This window comes from Podarcis tiliguerta, assembly GCF_965153285.1.
Source record: "Podarcis tiliguerta genome assembly, chromosome: 11".
NCBI lineage: Eukaryota > Metazoa > Chordata > Lepidosauria > Squamata > Lacertidae > Podarcis > Podarcis tiliguerta.
The window spans coordinates 49,804,263-49,824,965 of record NC_139544.1 but is presented as its reverse complement, the minus strand read 5'-3'; the positions used below and the strand labels follow the sequence as shown (position 1 = coordinate 49,824,965).

The following is a 20,703-nucleotide window of genomic DNA, read 5'->3' as shown; positions in this document are numbered from 1 at the left end:
TTGGAACACTTTGGTTTTGGAATGGACTTCCAGAAAGAATTAAGTTTGAGAACCAAGGTACCACTGTATATAAATTTTGTTAAGTATATATGTATAAATAAATAAATGCGTAGAATGGAAGCAAAGAGGCTCTACAATGCAGACTAGAGAAACACAGCTTTGTGAAAATTCTAGGGGCTGGTTTAGGAACAGATACTGGTTTGGGAACAACTGCTGAAGCTGAAGCTTTAAATACTGTGAAGCTCTACACCTTCCTACCCTGCTTGTATTTTAAATGTGGCCCCTTGGCTACAATCTATCAGCTGCCTGTGAGGCAGGGCTTGAGAAGGGCAGGAACCGAGAGGATTTTCAAGGCTCCATCATAACCTTGAGAGAGACCATCACAACATTTCTGTACAGGATACATTGAAATTCATCAAACAAAATATAGCTAGGAGAATCTGATGATGCATTGTCTTCTTCTCCCCACTCCAACCTACCACTGGAGACCAACTTGGTTTCCCATACAGTGTGAGCCCCTTCTCTGGCTGAAAATGTGTTTTGCTTGGTGGTGGAAACAGAGATTGAAATTGACCTCCACTACTTAGCCCCCGCAAATGGGATTGGTATTGAAATCAGCCTAATTTGGCACAAGTTGAATGCGGCTTGCACTCTAGCGTTGTCTGCTTTCATCATCCTCACTTCCTTGGCAGACCAAGGAAGGATGCACATGCTGTTGACTAGCAAGGTAAGGCTTTGAAGAGGTACGGGTTGATGGCCAAAGACAGCATATTGTTCTAGGGGCTGAACTGAGCATCAAAGGAGCACAGAATCAACAAAGAGTTACGTATCCCATTTAGTGCCAAACATAAATCTCTGGGGGTATTTAAGAGGCGTGTGTTTGTGCGTGCTAATTCATTATTTACTGTCTAAAGTGGCACTGGTAATTTTAACAATGAATTCAACAACTGCCCTGTGATCTTGCATTCCAAAGTGGGGAAGAAGGAGAAACCCTGTTACAGTTATAATCTGATTTCACACTTTACCTGTGAGCTCAATGGGGCCTCGACTTCTGAGTGGACATATATGGGAAATGTGCTGTAAGTCTTCTTTAGACTTCCCAATGTAGATTGGCTCCGTGGGAGACAATGCTTTTCAATGTTTTATTTCTGTGAACGGAGTCCTGCAAACACCTGTTTATCAACACATGTCCAAAAAAGGTGGGGAACTGTCCGCGCCTTCGTCTTTTTCATACACGTATCTGTTTGTCTTGGATGAATTAATTTATCCCTTCTCTTGGGATCCTTGATAGACTTGGACACAGTTTGTACAAGTGCTACTATCACGTAAAACCACAAGGATAACCCAACAGATGCATGCTGGTTCCTAATGTTTTTTTTAAAAAAGCATGGGAAAATACAATTAACTGCTCAGCATATTTTTCAAAAATACGTTATACATATTGTTTCGGAGTGTTTTGCATTTAATTATACTCTCTTTTTTAAAAGGAATCATATAGTAATCTTAAATCATTCACATTTCAAGTTTATTGTTTGCTTGCTTTCAAATGCCACAACTCTTCTACTATCCAAGATACCCAGGTTATGTTTTGCGCAAACTCTTTGCAGAGTACTGCACAAGCCAGAGAAATAACTATTGCATGTTTTATTGCAGGGAAATTTGCCTAAGTACTCTCACAACTCTCTGATGGTTCAGGCCCTGAAGACTAACTTAACAGACCCAGATGTCCATGTGCTCTTCTTTGATGTAGAAGCTCTGATTATTCAACTGCTAACTGAAGAAGCCTCCAGGCCTAATACAGCCCTTATTTCCCCAGAGAATTTGCAGAAAGCATCTGGTAGTTCTGACAAAGGGAGCTCCTTCCTGGCTGGCAAACGAGCAGCGGTCCTGTTCCAGCAGGTCAAAGAAACAATCAAAGAGAACATAAAAGAACATCTCCTTGATGAGGACGAGGACGACGAAGAAGCCAGGCAGAGGAGAGAAGACAGCGATCCCGAGTACCGGTCCAGCAAATCTAAGCCCTTAACCCTCTTAGAATACAATCTAACCATGGACACGGCCAAGTTGTTTATGTCATGCCTTCATGCTTGGGGCTTGAACGGTGTTCTAGATGAGCTTTGCAGCGACCGCTTGGGGATGCTGAGACCTCACTGCTCCGTCTCTTTTGGCTTGCTCTCGAGAGGAGGCCACATGTCGCTGATGCTTCCCGGATACAATCAGCCCATAGGCAAGATACCCTCTGTTGATGTGGAGGTAGGAAAGTCTGTATCTCCCACGGAGGGACATATCAGAGGAACATACGGCATATCACGCGCAGTAACTACTCAGCACCTCCTCTCCATTATCTCCTTGGCTAACACCTTGATGAGCATGACGAACGCAACATTCATTGGTGATCATATGAAGAAGGGACCAGTCAGGTACCTGTAGAAAAAAAATAAACGAACCTATTTAATTTACCTCTTTCATCCTTGGCTGTCTCGCTCTGAACCACCTTTCTTTAGTACACAGTTGTGCATTCTTTATTGCTAGATCATTGTTTTGTTGAATTTCATCCTAGATCAGGGTTTCCCAGACTTGGATCTCCAGCTGTTTTTCATCTGCATTTCCCATCATCTCTGACCACTGGTCCTGCTAGCTAGGGATGATGGGAGTTGTAGTCCAAAAGCAGCTGGAAACCCAAGTCTGGGAAACCTTGGCCTAGATAAACCCAGAGCCAGATTGTTTTTCCTATTCTTTCTTATACCCTGTATTGTTATTCCAACTTGGCCGAAAGTAGTGAAGTTCTAGGTATTTGTACCTGGACACCATTTTGATGAGGTTTCCGTCAAATGATTAAAATGTTTTATTACATTTCAAATAGGCGAAAGTTACGTTGTTAAGGAGGTGGTTCATAAAATGATGTTTGATTTGTTGTTGCCGCTGTCTAGACTCAGTACAGGTTACAGCACTTGACAACTATTTTTACCTGTCTGGTTTTAAAAATAAAACTTCATGGATAAAATAGAAGCTAAGAAGAAGTTTATATGAGAATTGAGGTAAGCCTCTCCAGCTTCCTTGACCACCATATCCACAGAAGATACTAAACCAGCCATTGGAAGGAAAGAAGGGAACTATAATTTCCAGAAAATAAAATGGATGGAGGATATCTGGCGTATTGATAGAAGAGAGGCTGAGAAAAACAATGATTATGATTTGGGTAAAAAGGGTCCCAAGATCTGTGCATGTTTAACAGAAGATTCAACCCATTCTTAAGCTATTCTTCTGTGGCACCAAGCCCAAATGGTGTGCAATATTTTCTGATTTTACATACCCAATTCTTGATTTTTTTTTTATTTGTAGACCACCTAGACCAGGGACTCCTGAGCTTGCTAGAGTGAAGACTCCTGCTCCAGTTGCCAGTCCGACAGCTCAGGGGCTGATTAAACAAGGTAACCTCTAGGCCCTTGAGATAATGGAGATATCACTCAGACTGTGGAATTGTCTTAATGATACGTTCTTTTCTCTCTTTTTTTCTGAGTGATTAAATTAAGCTGAAATGTCTGATAATTGCAAAGGATGGTCTGATAATTGCAGGTGTTTTATGAAACCGAAGGTTCCTGTGTGCATATGATCTTTTGAGTTCATAGCAGCAACATTTTTCAGGTACCCCGTGCTGACAGCCAAGCACCTTGCTGGAGGTTAAGGTGGTGGTCATATGTATCTGATCCACCATTCTTTGAACTCACCCTGGATTCATCTCCTGGCAGTTCATCACCAGGAAACCTGGTGAAACCTGCAGTTGCCATGAGCCTTGCAGTCCAGTTTTTCAGTCTGTTCCTAAACTGACGGATCAGCATAATTACAACTCAGGTTAATCCCAGCGGCTGCTCTGAGGGAGGGAATCTTTAGATCCACTCTGTTTGACCCCCCTCTCTTTAATGCTTGGCATTACTGATCCTGTATACCTCTGGTATTCAGAGGTGGATAGATTAACCTGTGTGCGACTCAAGGTAGCCCACAAAAGGGAATGGCTCAAATAATATCTGGGCTCTTGGGGGCAGTATTCAGCTACCACATCCCATCAGTGCAAGGATGTCTGCTTGTACAGTGGGACTTCCCCCTACCTCTCTTCTGCTCATGTGTGCCTCACCTCCATAAACCTGCTCCAAAGGGTTGGGGGAACCCCCTAAGACATATTTAGGGGACACATAGGAAAGGAGAGGGGAACAAAGTTCTGTTATGCAAGCAGAAATCTTTATGTCTGATTCCACATTCTCCTTATTTTCTTAAAAGGAAACGTGTGTTCATTGACATCTGGGCAAAAAAGGGTATCACCTTTCTGTAACACCTTTGTTACTCTCTCTTTGTTCCGCACATAGTCTTGTTAACAGTGCAGTATAAATTTGTTTTCCCAACCAGATCCCACAGTCTTCTATATCACTCTTGCAGTGAAGCCTTTTGCGACTTTGGCTTAATCAAAGGGCATCACGGCAGAACTGGGGCTGCAACTGTGTGTAATTTCTAGAACTTCCTCTAGAAAATGTTTCTTCCCTGATGAGTAGATCATTACACTTATTAAAATGTGTTGATTTCTTGAAGGTAGTTAATCCGTTAAGAAAAGCACCCTATGCTTCCTATATGTCTTAATAGTGCTGTACCTAAGACAGAGGGATCTGCTGCCTAGCATCTGATCCTCTTCTCATGGCCACTATATTTAAAACATGATAAATCAAGCACATTGCCTTATGTTAAACTCCAGTGTAGATGTCCCCATTGGATGTCAAGGAGGTAAATGACTATACAAGTTTTAAAAAGCATCTGAAGGCAGCCCCGTATCAGGAGGATTTTAATGTTTGATTATTTTATATGTGTTGGAAACCGCCCAGAGTAGGAAATACATGCATACATGCATACATACATACATACATCATACATACATGCATGCATGCATACAATTATTAGATACACCCCCCCCCCCCCGGAAGTTAGCTTGGTTGTGAATGATTTGCGAGAGAAGAAAGTTAGAAATTGAATACAAATCCCCCTGGAAGTCTGTAGAGTAACCCAAAGAAGTGTCAATGAATTCCCCCTCAGTGTTTCTTTTCCTTTTTTGAAATTTAGTGGAGAGATAAAATTTCATTAACTGAAAAAAACTTTTGCCTCCTTTAAAGTCACATTTAATAGCTGAGCAATCAAGTGAATGAAAGCTTTCAGTCTTGCTTTTAATGGGCAATGAACGGATGTGAAAGCAAATATTTCAGTATCTCACTGTATGTGATGCTATGATGAAGTTTGACTTTTCTGTGCAGTAAAGTATGTAAATCATTATGGCTGACATGCATTGGTAGCTGCTAGTCAGCAAAAAGGGCTTCTTCTGGTATGGTGAAACTTCCCCTTCCCCTGCTCTTCCCCTCAGCCCCTCCAGAGCGGATTTGGGGATGGCACAGGGAACAGGGAAGAAGAGTTAAGTTAGGCAAGCAGAAGTCCACTAATGTGAGGTTGCATGCCATTTATGTTGTTGTTTTTAATGTTCACAATCTAAACCATGGTGCAGTGGGAGGCCTTTCAAAATAATAAAGAAATAAAGAAATAATAATAAATTATTTCTACCCTGCCCATCTGGCTGGGTTTTCCCAGCCACTCTGGGCAGCTTTCAACAGAACATTAAAAATGGAATAAAACATTAAAAACGGAATAAAACGTCAAACATAAAAACTTCCCTAAACAGGGCTGCCTTCAGATGTCTTCTAAAAGTCAGATAGTTGTTTATTTCCTTGACAATTGATGGGAGGGCGTTCCAGAGGGCGGGTGCCACTACTGAGAAGCCCCTCTGCCTGGTTCCCTGTAACCTTACTTCTCACAGTGAGGGAACCGCCAGAAGGCCCTCAGAGCTGGGCCTCAGTCTCTGGGCTGAACGATGGGGGTGGAGACTATCCTTCAGGTATTACCATCCTCATTGGTCATCTGTTAATGTGGTTCAGAATGCTGTTGTCATATTTATAGTTCATGCTATCAGATCTACAGTTATTTGCTTACTTCTGCCCTGATAATAAATGGGGGAAAGTTTATCATAAACAGTAACAGCCAGAAGATTTTTATTCATGTAATCGTTAGATTTTTGTTCCACCTTTCTCCTAGTTATCATGTTGTAGGGTTTTCTCATCAACCCTCTATCGCTTGACTTGGTGCCTGTGACATGTTGTGCCTTTCTGTGAGTTTAACTTTCTTAATTGCAGCGCAGCTAACATGCAATGGACAGTGGCTGAGCACAATCAATTCATGCAGCGTATTTTATCAGATTGCTCGAACGCCCAGTTCTGCTGGCCTACCAAGCCAGCTGTTGTTACTTTCAGTTACACTGATTGATATAAACAATGACAGCCAGAGAGACTGTTCTCTTTCTCCCACCCTCATCACAAAGGAGTGAAGCTTAAATATCGAACAGTAAACTCTGACAATTGGAGTCTGGGTGTATTTTTGGAAAGCTTGCGCATTTATCAGTTCAAGATCTTTACCAATCCTGGTTGTCTGTTGTTATTATTTTTTAATTCACACGTAATACACGCTAGCTGGTTTACAGCATTGCGCGTGCCATCGTGATGCATTCGCGTGGAAATCATAGAAGAAGTAATTTTGATGCAGATGTCTTAGAGTGACAAAAGAAGTTCACTGCATGAAAACCAAACATACAATTCAGGAAACAATGCTTAATCTGTTCTGGAGCCTGAGCTCATTGTTGTTCTGCAATGGAATAAAGGAGAGGGATTAATTTGAAGATGCTTGTGCATGACATATGGTAATTCTCTGTGAGAAGGAAGTGTCAGCTAGTGACCTCTAAATCTTAACATTGACCTCTGGTTGTAGAATGGTGTGTGCCATAAGGTCTGCCTGTCCTTTCATATGATAATTTGATTCATGGAGCATTAGGGAAACTATAAAGTTTATGGCTGCCTTTGGACTGCCTTCACATTAAAAAAAATAAGAACCCCGCCACAATTCACAAAACGGCCATCGTAAAACGGCAGAAATTTTAATTTGGCAAAAACTATTCTGAGCAATTAACTTTTTAAAGTGGCTTCCTCCCTGAAAGTAGTTGACAGTATGCACTAAATCAATCTTAGTGTGGGTACTAAAGAGATTAGTTTTCAAGGTGTTTTATTCGGCCGGGCCTTAAAACAATCTGCAAAGGTCAAAACATCCAAAATTAGACTTGCCTTAACTGTAAAGCTTTATTCGTGCAGTTGTGATGTGGATGATAATTTATATCCTGGTTCTTTGGGTTTATGATTACTTGTGATTTTAAGCCGCAATATTGCTTGTCATAATGTGGACTTTCTGTTAGTACGTGTAACTGTGACCAGGATTTCCCTACCTAACATGCTCACTCTGCTGTTTAAAATGGGATTGATGCAAGTTTCTTGATTGAACAATTCTTGTTGTATAGTCCAAGTAACCCAAGTCTCACCCTGTGTTCTATAATTGACTTGTTTCTCTCTCACTAGAACACTTCTTGAAGGGTTCTTGTATAGTAATTGCTAATATGGTCCCAGAGAGTTATGGTTCTCCCCCTTTCCCCATTCTTTAGTAATATGAACCGTTTTCTGAAACGTCTGTCTTCATTTTCCTCTTTATTTCTTCTTTCCTGCTCAAGTTGCTCCTGCTGTTTCTGCTAGCACTGAAGCTGATCTCTCTGGCTCTGACCCTGCTCCTTTACATACCTGTTTCTTAGTAAATGAAGGTATTCTCACCTCCGTTTCTATCTACTTGGCCTTTTTCTTTTTTCTTTTTCTTTAAACTAACTTGCTCTCTCGTTGTTACATGCCTCTTCTAATCTGCACATTCATCCACTTTCTCAATTTGAAAACAAGCTTCATTTAGCAACCTTTATTTGCAACTAATGATTAGTTTGAATTCATTTTTCTCTGCCTTTAAGTGATGGTTGTACATCACTTAAGCAGCTAGCTTATCTGACTGGAAAAAAGAAATTTATATTTAACGAATTAAGATCTTTAAATTCAATTTGTCAACCCTTTTTCACCTTGTGGGGGAAGGGACAAGGAGAGAACAATTACATATTTTTAATTTTCTGGTGGCTTCAGAATGAGGATTTAAGCAATTGAATTGCAACTGAAGGGATATTTTGGGGGGCTTAGAGAAAGTTGGTTACCTTGTGGATAACTTTCCTATTGATAAAAATTTGTTTGCTTATAAATAGAGGGTGTTTTTCAGTGACAATATGTAAGGGTTTTGTTACCATTCTTTTATCTGTAAATCTGAGATCTTGTAAATACTTGTTTTCAACACAGTCTTGTAATGTGCAGGTAATTTCTTTCTCTCAAAAGATCACCTAGAAAAGATCATGTTGTTGTTGTTTAAAAAAAGAAATGAAAGTACCCTACAAACAGCAAAAAAATGAAGAAATAAAAGAAATAAAAAAGCAAAGAGCAAAAAAATGAGCAATTAAATCTGCCTAGTTGTTAAGTTCAGTGGAACTAAGCTGATTTCTAAAAGGAGATGTGCCAGTTTAAATGATTTGTAGATTCTTCTGCTTGTAGGCGTTTTCGTAAGTTCTACCGTTTATGAATTATGGACCAGTTTTCAATTATTTGTATACATTGTTCTCATTCATTGTGCTACTAAATGTATCCAGTTTTTCCTTTACACAAGAAATAGAGACTCTATTCAGCAGGTAACATCTATGTGTCCGATGGCTTAGTTGTCCTGCTAAGAGAGAATTGCTTCATTCAGCTCTAAGTAGATACAAGCCTTCCTCTAAGTGGTGACTGGAAGAATTCATTAGAAACCAGCAACAGATTACTTCTGCAGTGATTAGACGTGGTGTATTAAAGTTGTGTCGAAAATTCCCCCTTTTCTAAGTTTGGAGGGTAAAAGTTGTGATTTTTCCAGGTTTGAAATTTCTCCCGAATACGAAAAAAAGAAAGAAAGAAAAGAAAGAAACTTTCCTGAAAATAAAATCTAAATCACAAGCATATGCACCTTTGGGTGGGGGTGGGGGGCTGTTTTTCCTTATTAGAGTAGTTCTTATTAGAGTAGTCACATGGATGATCCTATAGTGACTGGGATGACATCATGATACTATAGTCAATCAGACTTAGCTATGTGATGACATCAGCGAGGGTAATTGGGAATAACATCAAATAAGGGCAATTCAACTTACTAAGCAAATATTATTGCAAGGCGGTGAAAATGTATTTATTTAATAAAAGTTCTACACCACTTGCTTGTTTCAAAAAACCCCCAGCACCCTCAAAGTGCTTTACATAAATGAAAAGGTGTGCATTTTTCGACACAACAAAAACTAAATAGTTTTGCTTCAGCTCTAGCTATTGGAGCCTGCTAGATGGTGATGCTAACCTAGGTGTACTTTGATTTTTTTTTTTAAAAAAATTAAAACCTGTGAGAAATTATTTCCTATAGTTAACAGTATGTGTAAAACACCTACACTTCTGCACTTGGACAGTGGCGATTTCACTGTGAAACCCATTGCTTTCTGTTTATTTTAATGTCTGTATTGGTGAGCATCAAAACCAGCATTTGAACCCATGCTTTTTTGGTATTGTTGTGCTGTTTAGAACTTTGAAAGAGTTTTGTGTGTTTTATGGCTTTTTAAAGCTAGTGTTCGTTCCTCTGTGTATTTGATGGCTGATTGTCCATGTCTGGCTTTATGTATTGGCTTCAATTCTACACCTATCTTGCTTATGTTTAAGTTTGGTTTTTAGCAGGGATTTAAGAGAAAAAAAATCCTTGGAGAGCATGTTCATCAAGATTCTCAAAAAACTGGTGCTGATACCTAACAGTCTTGTTTCTTTCTTTCTCCTTATTATTATTATTATTATTATTATTATTATTATTATTAATGGATGCAATCCTAAAAAAGAGAGAAAGATGTGCCCCAAGAGAAAACTAATTCTGGTGCTTGGGAATTTGAAATGTATTTCAGCCTTGTTGCGATTGTGCATGGAAGGCAATCTACTACACACCTGAACCAGCAGTACTGCACCTTAATGATTTTCTGCTGCTGTTCCTCCATGTAGCCCAGGCATAGGAAAACTCAACCCTCCAGATGTTTTGGGACTACAATTCCCATCATCCCTGACCACTGGTCCTGTTAGCTAGGGATCATGGGAGTTGTAGGCCAACAACATCTGGAGGGCCGAGTTTGCCTATGCCTGATGTAGCCCTTGGAGAAGGACCATAAAACACCGGCTCAGGTGCAGCTTTCCCTAAAGCCAAAACAGGAGTTGGTTTAGAGCATCCATGTTAGTCTTTCATAGCTGCTAACGTATTCCCATCCCTTCCCTCTGCTTCCTCCCCCCCCCCCTGTTGTGCATGGTAGCACACTCGCCCTTTCCTCCTACCTCATAGGATATGTCACATCCTGCCAACTGATTCTGCTAGAGGGCGCCAGGGCACCTGTGGCCTCAGGGCAGGATTGTGGCTGCTGTTCTCATGCACTGTCCTTATCACGTTGTGATAAATCTCTAGCATGAAAAATAAATCCATCGGTTTTATATTTTATGTGGAAGAGGATGCTTGTGAAAGCATGAGTCTCATACCCAGTCTGATTAAACGTCCTGCACTGGTTGGTTTAAACATGTTATCTCTTGTCCATCTGTCTGTCTGTCTCTCGCACATGCATACATGTATACACACACTGTTCAAATTAGTCAGTAATTGGATTCGATGTGTTCGGTCCAAAGAACTTTGAGTAGAAGGAAAATAATTGCCCAAGAATTTCTGCAGCACTGACATATGTGCATTTCACTGATGTTTTCATGCTTCCTCTTGTGCAACAGGGTGTGCTAGCAGGGGAACATTAGTGAAATTAATTTTTCTCACCGATTGCTAGAGAATGAAGTGTAAAATTACCTTTCTATGAATGAAAGACACTTTCAGGATGTTAGAAGGGCATCTTTAGACCCAGTCTTCCAACAGACCAGCAAACAAGCTTAAGCTTTGATGTGATGTTGGATCATGACCCTCATGGGGAGATTAGGAGGAAGAAGGGAAGAAATGCTATCCTCCTGATGGCTCTTCACATATCTATTTTGTCAATTGCCCTAGCTTTCTTTTTAATCTCAGTAAAGGAGGGTCCTTAGGTTAGACTCGCAGGCATGGCCAAACTTGGCCCGCCAGCTGTTTTGGGACTACAATACCCATCATCCCTTAACACTGGCCCTGTTAGCTAGGGATGATGGGAGTTGTAGTCCCAAAACAGCTGGAGTGCCAAGTTAGGTCATACCTGGGTTAGAGCAATTACAAATGCATAGTTATAGAAGGATAAGGTGGGAGTAAGCCCCTCTGAACCCAGTAGACTTATTTCTGAGAGGGGTTGTGTAGGATTGCACTGTTAATGCCCCAATGTAACTTTGAACTAGGATGAGCTTATATACCCGGAAGCTGTGCTTTCTGAAATCTGAAGTTATGAAGTGTAGGGAACAAATGGCAGAGACAACAAATAAAGCAGTGAATAATTAAAATGCAGATGATAGGAGCTTCAAATAATGTTAGCTGCCTCAGTGATCAGGAAGAGAGGTTAGCGTGTGAATATACTGATAATGTATTAGTTTTAAGTTAAGCTATTCAGTACAACTGCATTCCTGTTGCTTAAGATGCAATATATTTTAAAAAGGGGTCATTGTGGGCAAGCAGGTCATGATAACTTCAGATTGACAAATGTAGCTGTGGATGCTAATAAATCTAGTGGCATTTGATGATGGCTGTTTTCATAATGCTTTGCCTGTGTCTTCAACAGGATGGAGTCAACTTGCCGCTATGCATTGTGTTATGCTTCCTGACCTGTTGGGCCTGGATAAATTTAGACCACCTCTCCTTGAAATGTTAGCTCGTAGATGGCAAGATCGATGCTTGGAGGTACTGTTTTTTATTGAAGGCGGCAGTGGGGGTGAGGGGTGGGGGTGGGTGGGTACGAATGAAATGAATCTGTTGGCCAACATGGGGATATTATTTTTATGTCGGATATATTGTTCCAAGAAAAGCGTACCATAATTCTGGTTTAAAGGTTGGATTTATATATCTAGGTATATGCAATTCAATTTGCAGGTCAGTTTTGTAAAATGGAGAGTTAACATCCCCTCATAACAACAGTATATTGTAGTTAAATGGGAAGCTAGGCCTCGGAGAACGCGGTTAATCCAAAGTACATGATGAATCTTGCCGGCCACTGGATGTCATCGTTGTTCCATTACAGCATGTGGGACCACTTATGAATACCAAAATCCTCCATTTCCATAAGCCACAGACCATTTCAACATGTTTCGACGGAGCTGCACACAGTTTGTTTACTCCTCACGCACCAGCAGTTCAATAACTGCTGCAAATTCATTTTTAATCCTCTTCAGTGCTATACATATTTTCAAAAAGAGCAGGAGGGAAGAGGATGCTTAGAGAACAAGAACCCTTGTAAGTCACGGTCCAGGAAACTCTTTCCCTCCACTATGTGTAGTTATTTGAAATGAAATGCTGAGAGGTGCCTCTTCCAATTAATATTAGTTTCCCCTCAGCAATGCTGAGGTCCATCATTTGCTTTTTGGTGTGGGTGATGACGGCAGGTAGAAAATGCAAAGACATCTTTTGAAATTTGCGATGAATATTCAACTCTCTTCAAATTTTCGGAGCAGTCTTTTGTTCCAGTAAGGAGAAGGGCGTTCAGCTGAGAGGTTTCGCAAGTCAGTTTCTAGAGAGAGCTTGCTGAGTTGTTCGAACGTAACTCCGCTCGTCGGCAAATGGGGTTGGCGTCTACTATTTTTGATAAATGACTATCTGGCCTTGACATCACATCTATGCTGTTGTGGCCAAAAGAAAAAAAGAAGAAGAAAAAGTTGATTGTGCAGCTTTAAAAGAAATATATGAGGAGCAGACCTGTGACATTTACAGTAGTGTTTTGAGCTGGCTCCTAAGCTTAATTGAAAATCTGCTGCCAGGATTGTGCAGCAGTGGTGGAGTTCATGCACACATGGTAGATGAAACCTTACTCTGTGCTAAGCTAATCTTTTATTTCAGTTTCTAGCCTGCCTCATCCCAAAGACTTAGGGAAGAGGAGTTGTGTGTGAACACACACTCTTTAGTGTTGCTGGTGAATGTCTAGTAAAACATGTAAGAATTTCAGCTTTTATTCTCAAGAATATTAAGCGTTATTTCTCTTGTATACTGAGGTAGATTAATAATAATAATAATAATGGTAATAATTTATATACTGAACTTCATCCAAAGATCACAGGGTGCTTTACAGTATAGAAACACAATAACACACACCATAATAACAAACAAAAACAATACCCCCACAGTTTAAAAAGCCATAGGTTGTTTAATTAGCTAAAAGCCTGGTAGGAGAGCCTTCCTAGAGACAGCATTCCGCAAGTGGGGAGCCACTGCAGAAAAGGCCCTGTTTCCTTGTTGCCACCTTCTGAACCTCCTGCAGAGGAGGCACACAATGAAGTGCCTCAGATCGCAGGGTCCTGAAGAGGAATCCTAAGCAATGCTGTGTTCTTGCAGTGTATTAAGGCAGCATTGTGAATTGTACGAATCAGGTCTATCATTCCACCAGTGCCAGGTTCTCTGTTACTTCTGAGATTTTTTTTACACCACAGCTAGGACCCAGCTCATACTGTGGCATAGTGGTGAGGGAGGTATTTTCCATTGGTGGCTTTTCTTGATGAACCAGTAAATGAGGTGTGCGAAACCTGTGGTTCTCCGGAAGTTACTGAACTACAGTTCACTCTATCCCTGACTAGTAACCATTCTGGCTGACTGGGACTGATGGTCATTGGAACACAACAACATCTGGAAGGCCACAGGTTAGGCACCACTGTTGTAATCTATTTTGTTGGCTTTGCCCATATGGCTCTTCCATCCACATGTGCCCTAGCAGGGTATGAGGAAGTTGTACAGTATTGTTCCTATACATGAACATGGCATTGTTGATCACTGAACTGTCTGGGAAAGATAGTCCCTTTATAAATTCTGTTGTGCCTAAATGGATGATGGAAGCATTTGGGGACATTGTGAGTGAACTGCAGAAAGAGGTTTTTTAATGTTATCTATCATGCCAACTATCTTTGTTTTGGTAAGATGTCATTCATAAGCAGTATCTGCAACCAATTCATTTTGCGTACCAGCATTCTTCTTTTTTTCTTTTTTCACCCGTAGGAGTGTTCCCTCTCCCCCATATCATCTGACTTGGACTTTGAGGTTGGCCAGCTTGGGTTAGGGGAAACTTCTTGACCTGCCACCATCAGCTGTTGCATGGCAAGAGGTGACATGGGATCAAGTCTTCACTGTGATAGCACCCTGACTGTTGAATTTTCTCCCCTGGGAGACAAAGCACAGCAGCTCTTAACAAAATTCCGGTGCTAGGTTAAAACAGCTGTTTTCCCACCCAGTTGATTGAAAGTCCGAAATACAGAAGGACTTAGGATGTGATATACCATATCTATGATGCTTTTATAATTGTGGAATAATTTTAATAGTTTTGTGGTTGTTTTCTCATACAATAAGTTGTTTTGCAGTGTTTTGAAAATCACTCTGTGATTCCTCGTGTGGCAGAGGGTGCTAGAAAAGGTTCCTTAACGTCTGTGCGGGTGGTGCTGTGGGTTAAACCACAGAGCCTAGGGCTTGCTGATCAGAAGGTCAGCAGTTTGAATCCCTGCGATGGGGTGAGCTCCCATAGCTCGGTCCCTTCTCCTGCCAACCTAGCAGTTCGAAAGCATGTCAGTGCAAGTAGATAAATAGGTACTGCTCCAGCGGGAAGGTAAATGGCGTTTTTGTGCGCTGCTCTGGTTCGCCAGAAGCGGCTTAGTCATGCTGGCCACATGACCCGGAAGTTGTATACCGGCTCCCTCAGCCAATAAAGCAAGATGAGCACCGCAACCCTAGATTCGGCCACGACTGGACCTAATGGTCAGGTGTCCCTTTACCTGTACCTTTACATGAACATTATGGAGTCTTTTTGCAAACATGTGTCTTCCTTTGGGTTTGTAGGTGCGAGAAGCTGCCCAGGCCTTGCTGTTAGCAGAATTGAGAAGAATTGAGCAGACAGGGAGGAAGGAGACAATTGACATGTGGGCTCCGTATTTGCCACAGTACATGGACAGTGTTATCTCACGTGAGTATTTTCTTTCTAATCCAAATGTGCTTAAAAATGTGGATTTAAGAGAAGACATTTCAAGGAACAATGGAAACCAGTATATTTCATAGGGGAAGCTAGATTTCAGGTCTTGACATAGATCTCTTTCTCAGATGTCAGCATTGGATATAGAGATGTTGAAAGTCTGGGGCAAAGTAAAAAAGTCCTTCAGTGACAACTGTACGAATACGACAAGACATTTGTCCTTGAATTAATTCAATATTTCAAATTTATATTGTTTATATACCATCCTGATCTACCTCGAATCGGGCTGTATTGGTTGCCATATCAGACCGGTTGTATCGCACCAGTCAAATTTCATCCAAATATAATGAAGTCTGTACTTCGGTGCAGCAGTTTCAACCCAAGCTAGATCATTTAGTTCATTTTATTGGTGAGCAGGAATTTGTTTATTTCTAATATAGCAGACATTTTTATGACAACGAGAAACGTTTTGCCCAATGGAATTGAATTTCCTTTTGTTGAGAGTGTTTTGTGTGTTAAATGCCAATTGATTTTTTTGGAAAGATATATAATGATCTTGTTAAATCTAAATGGGATATATAATCTAGATTTACATGGATATACTCTGTGCTGTTTCCAAGAACAAATGTCAGTAAAAAAATAACACTCAGTCTTTTGGCCTTAAGTTTAACCCCAGCATTATTTGTATTAAATAATTGCATGCAAGGTACATGGACAATACTTCGGTGGTGTTTGAATGTGGCAATAAACTATGGTATTTAGGTTATGAGATAGGAATGATTCTCCTTTTCAGCTGGTCCCCTTCTTTGTCTTCTTCATCTTCTTTTCCGTGGTTTCCCCCCAAAATAGTAAGGTAAAGGTAAAGGTACCCCTGCCCGTACGGGCCAGTCTTGACAGACTCTAGGGTTGTGCGCCCATCTCACTCAAGAGGCCGGGGGCCAGCGCTGTCCGAAGACACTTCCGGGTCACATGGCCAGCGTGACATCGCTGCTCTGGCGAGCCAGAGCCGCACACGGAAACGCCGTTTACCTTCCCGCTAGTAAGCGGTCCCTATTTATCTACTTGCACCCAAGAGTGCTTTCGAACTGCTAGGTTGACAGGCGCTGGGACCGAACAGCGGGAGCGCATCCCGCCGCGGGGATTCGAACCGCCGACCTTTCGATCGGCAAGCCCTAGGCGCTGAGGTTTTAACCCACAGCGCCACCCGCGTCCCCAAAATAGTAAAATATGCCTATTTATGTCCAAGCTAGCCCGTCCTTCAACCAATCAAATACATGTGATACAGAATTCTCTCCCCCCACAAGAACATTTTTTTCTGTGAGTGACCAAGAGTTTCTACCCACAAACTAATAAAAAGTGTAATTTTGCAATCCTCTACCTCAGTATTTAAAATAACCCAGTTTTCCCAGACCAAGCCTATGTCACTAAACAACAGCCAGCTCTCAACCACCAAGGAAGGATGCTTCCTATTACAACTTTAACCCATTAATCTCATACACATAAATTGCATCTAAATCAAACACTGTTCTACTAAACACATTTTTAAAGGTGCTTTCTCCACAGGTGTTGTTGGGTTACAATTCTCATTGGCCCCAGGCAGCATGAATGATGGGAGTTGTAGTCCAGCAACAACTGGAAGGCACCACATTAGCTGCCAATACCTAAGGTGCGCTGCAGGCCCTGTCATGAGCCACGAAAACAGGTGATCAAATACAGCAGTAGGAGAGAGCCCAAGAAACCAAAAAGGTAGCATTATATTTCATGAATGAAAAACTCAATAACCCCTGCATAATCTCTATTAGTGGCATCTTTTTTGTATATCAATTTCTATTCCATCCTTCTAGATCCTATGCATTATGTTTGCTTCTTTAATAGAAAAACAACCCAACCCAAAACAAACACAGCCAATATTTGCAAAAGGACTTTTGCCCATCTTGGAATAACTATGTACTATGCCATCGTACAGCTGCCTCTGGAAGTAAAAAAAAAAAAAAAAAAAAAGGTAAAGGACCACTGACAGTTAAGTCCAGTCACGAACAACTCTGGGGTTGCAGCGCTCATCTCACTTTACTTGCCGAGGGAGCCGACGTTTGTCTGCAGATAGTTTTTCCAGGTCATGTGGCCAGCATGACCAAGGCGCTTCTGGCGATACCCGAGCAGCGCACAGAAACGCTGTTTACCTTCCCGCCGGAGCAGTACCTATTTATCTACTTGCACCTTTTGACATACTTTCAAACTGCTAGGTTGGCAGGAGCTGGGACAGAGCAACGGGAGCTCACCCCATCATGGGGATTCGAACTGCCAACCTGATCGGCAAGCCCTAGGCTCAGTGGTTTAGACCATAGTGCCACCTGCATCCCACCCTCTGGAAGTAGAGGGATATTATTACACCAAACCATAGGTAGCACAAGGTATGATTTGAAAAAACCATTTCAAGCAAACCATTATTTCTGTTTGTCTGATGATGTCTCAAATGACACGGGGCAATTTACTGAGTTAAGCTTCCTTAAACGTGATTTGTTGATGGCTCCCTGATTTGCCATTGGTCCCTCGGTTCTGTCAGGATCTGGCATGGTTTGGCAGCCCCGGATGGAAGAGGAGGAGGAAGGAGAAAAAGCAGAGCAGGGGCTTGAAGATTGGCACCCAGGGGTCAATCTCCCTGTGACTCTGGAGGAGATCTGCCAGCTCTCTCCATTGCTCCTCCAGCAAGGCAGGGGGAGGGACTTCAGCCAGCCAGTGAGAGGGATTGAGCAGGAAGAGGGGGTGGAGTCAGGGCAGGGCACAGTCCTGTTGTCAAGATGCAGGTGCCATGTCTGTAGATAGAATTAGACACCTCTGCCCAGGTGGAGAGCATGTTTGAACATGCAGCCCTACTGGAAGGTGAAGAGTGTCTTGCGAGTGATCTCACCCTGCCTTGTCCTTAAAAGCTTGGGCAGCAAGGTACAGAAGCTTTTGGGACATCTTCATTGCTCCACTTCAGTCCTACATCTCTTGTCCTTCTTGTGTACCTTGGAGTCATTACTTTTCAGCCCACTCCTTGATGCTGAGCTGCACCATTATTAGCCCAAATCCAGTTCTCTTCCTTATGCTCAAGCAAGAGCCGCTTGTCATTGTGTTTTAGGACAGGGACGTGACAGTCATGACATCTCTGTTGAGCCTAAAAGTTCCTCACTGTCAGTGTTTACAACTTTTTCCAGATGTAAATGTTTTTTCCTCATTACTTTTTTTTTTTTTAGATAATTTAAGTGCAAGTTAAAAAGGTATAACTGGCTTTCAGGCATGGCCAAACTTGACTCTTCAGCTGTTTTGGGACTACAACTCCCATCATCCCTAGCTAACAGGACCAGTGGTCAGGGATGATGGGAATTGTAATCCCAAAACAGCTGGAGGGCCAAGTTTGGTCATGCCTGGTTTAATTGGTTTGCAATTAAAATTCAGTAGGATATTTGCCAAATCTGTGTTATTCAAGGCTGAATTCTAGAATATGGTGTTTTGAGAAAATAAAATAAAGAAATAAAGAAATAAACCCAAGCCATTGCATGGCAAAGCTTGCCTCATAAGAAAGTTCATTAATTTTTTTTTGGGGGGGGGGAGTTCATGTTTTTGTTTATTGTTCTTTTTTTCTGTTGCACTTACAAATAAAAAATAGGTGGATAGCACCTTATTGCCAGCAGTGTTAGTGAGGGCTGTTGTAGAAAATGCCCTAATATTAGTTGTACTGAAGAGTATGGTATTGATTTGTGCCATTAGTCTCTTTCTGATTTGCTGAAGAACTGAGGTTTTTTTTTTTTAATGCTAATGGAAATAAAGAGCTTTACAAAACACAGTGCAAGAATACGGGAACACATTTCTGCAATAAAGCAAGTGTCTAGGAAGCTTTTAAAATATATATCTGTCCAAGTTTGGTTTGGTGCAGACTATGCCCATGTATATAGCATGTGTTAGGCATTGATTTATGGTACATTATTTATTTTAAGAATTTATAAACTGCACCACCATCCAAAGGTGGATTTCGGGGGAGTCTGCATCAAAATTTAAAATCCACAATGCAATGTAAATCATAGACAAACAGAATTGCAAAATTGAACAGAACGAAACTAGTCAACCAACTAAAAACTGGATATGCACACATTTATCATGTCAGCTCACACATTCTTTTTAAAATAAAAAACAGGTTAAAAACAATTATAATAAAATAAGCATTGATTAAATAGAACATGGTAGAACACATCAAGCAGGCCACACGCTGGATTTGATCTTTGGGGCCGGTATAGATGTGATCATGTTTCCTTCGATGAAGGTGCCATGGTCTGATCACTACGCTCTGAAAGCCAGGATTGATGTCCCACCCCCACCCCGCTTAGGTGGCGAGCCGATTTGGGCTCGCCCGCAGAGGCTGATGGACCCTGATAAATTCCGCCAAGCCTTGCGGGACCTTGCTCCCCCTGGCGACTCATTGACTGAGCTTGTTGAGGGCTGGAATACCCAGCTCCTGGCAGCCATCGATGAGATCGCACCTAAGCGCCCTCTGCGACCCCGCAGAAACCGGGCTCCCTGGTTTACCGAGGAGCTCCGGAAAATGAAGCGGGACCTCAGACGGCTAGAGCGAGTATGGCGGGGTGCCCGTGACGGAGCTTCAAGAACATCTTATAGGGTTTTTATGAAAACCTATGAGATGGCAGTGAAGGCCGCTAAGAAGTCCTACTTCTCGGCCTCCATTGCATCCGCTAGCTCTCGCCCGGCGCAATTATTTAGTATAATTCGGTCTTTAACATCCCTTGAAGGACAGCCAAATTTAAATAATAATTTGACACATAGCTGTGAGGCATTTGCGAGCTTCTTTGCGGAGAAGGTCCTGTTGCTCCGCCATGACCTCCCTGCCAATTTGGATACAATAAAGGAACTGGAGGCCCCTCGACTGTCCTCGGGTCCAGTATTGGACCACTTTGACCGGATATCCCCAGCCGATGTGGACAGACTCCTCCGAGCTGGAAAGCCCACTACTTGTCCTCTCGACCCGTGCCCGTCCTGGCTGATTAGAGCGTGTCCAGACGAGGTGCGGGCCCCCCTGGGGGATATCATCAATTTGTCCCTTGGCACCGGGACATTCCCAGGGGAACTGAAGGAGGCAGTGGTGCGCCCGCTCTTAAAGAAAACATCATTAGATCCCTTAGATCTATCCAATTACCGCCCGGTTTCGAATCTTCCATTCCTGGGTAAGGTGATTGAGAGAGCGGTTGCTGAACAGCTTGGTAGGTTTCTGGATGAAACATCGGCTCTGGATCCATTCCAGTCCGGCTTCCGCGCTGGTCATGGGACCGAGACGGCTCTGGTCGCCCTAACAGATGATCTCCGCAGGCAGCTGGATCAAGGCGGGTCGGGGCTGCTGATTCTTCTAGACCTGTCAGCAGCCTTCGACATGGTCGATCACGAACTCCTGGACCACCGCCTTGCCGACGTGGGGATCCAGGGCACAGTCCTTCAATGGCTGCGCTCGTTTCTCTCCGGTCGGGGACAGAGGGTGGCGCTTGGGGGGGAATTGTCATCCCGCCACTCCTTGGTGTGTGGAG

At 42.2% G+C, this 20,703-nt stretch overlaps 1 protein-coding gene across 5 annotated transcripts in view; it reads left to right on the top strand.

Annotated features, from left to right (window-relative positions):
- Positions 1 to 20,703, top strand: part of WDR7 (WD repeat domain 7) — a 221,697-nt gene that overhangs the window by 44,622 nt on the left and 156,372 nt on the right. For 3 of the 5 annotated variants that reach the window (XM_083402630.1, XM_083402629.1, XM_083402633.1), the window contains 5 exons: positions 1,654 to 2,420; positions 3,343 to 3,431; positions 7,634 to 7,720; positions 11,759 to 11,877; positions 15,004 to 15,127. In XM_083402630.1, coding sequence (XP_083258756.1) covers positions 1,654 to 2,420; positions 3,343 to 3,431; positions 7,634 to 7,720; positions 11,759 to 11,877; positions 15,004 to 15,127 — 1,186 coding nt within the window. The remainder of the gene's footprint in view (positions 1 to 1,653; positions 2,421 to 3,342; positions 3,432 to 7,633; positions 7,721 to 11,758; positions 11,878 to 15,003; positions 15,128 to 20,703) is intronic. The other 2 variants (XM_083402632.1, XM_083402631.1) reach the window with 1 other exon arrangement.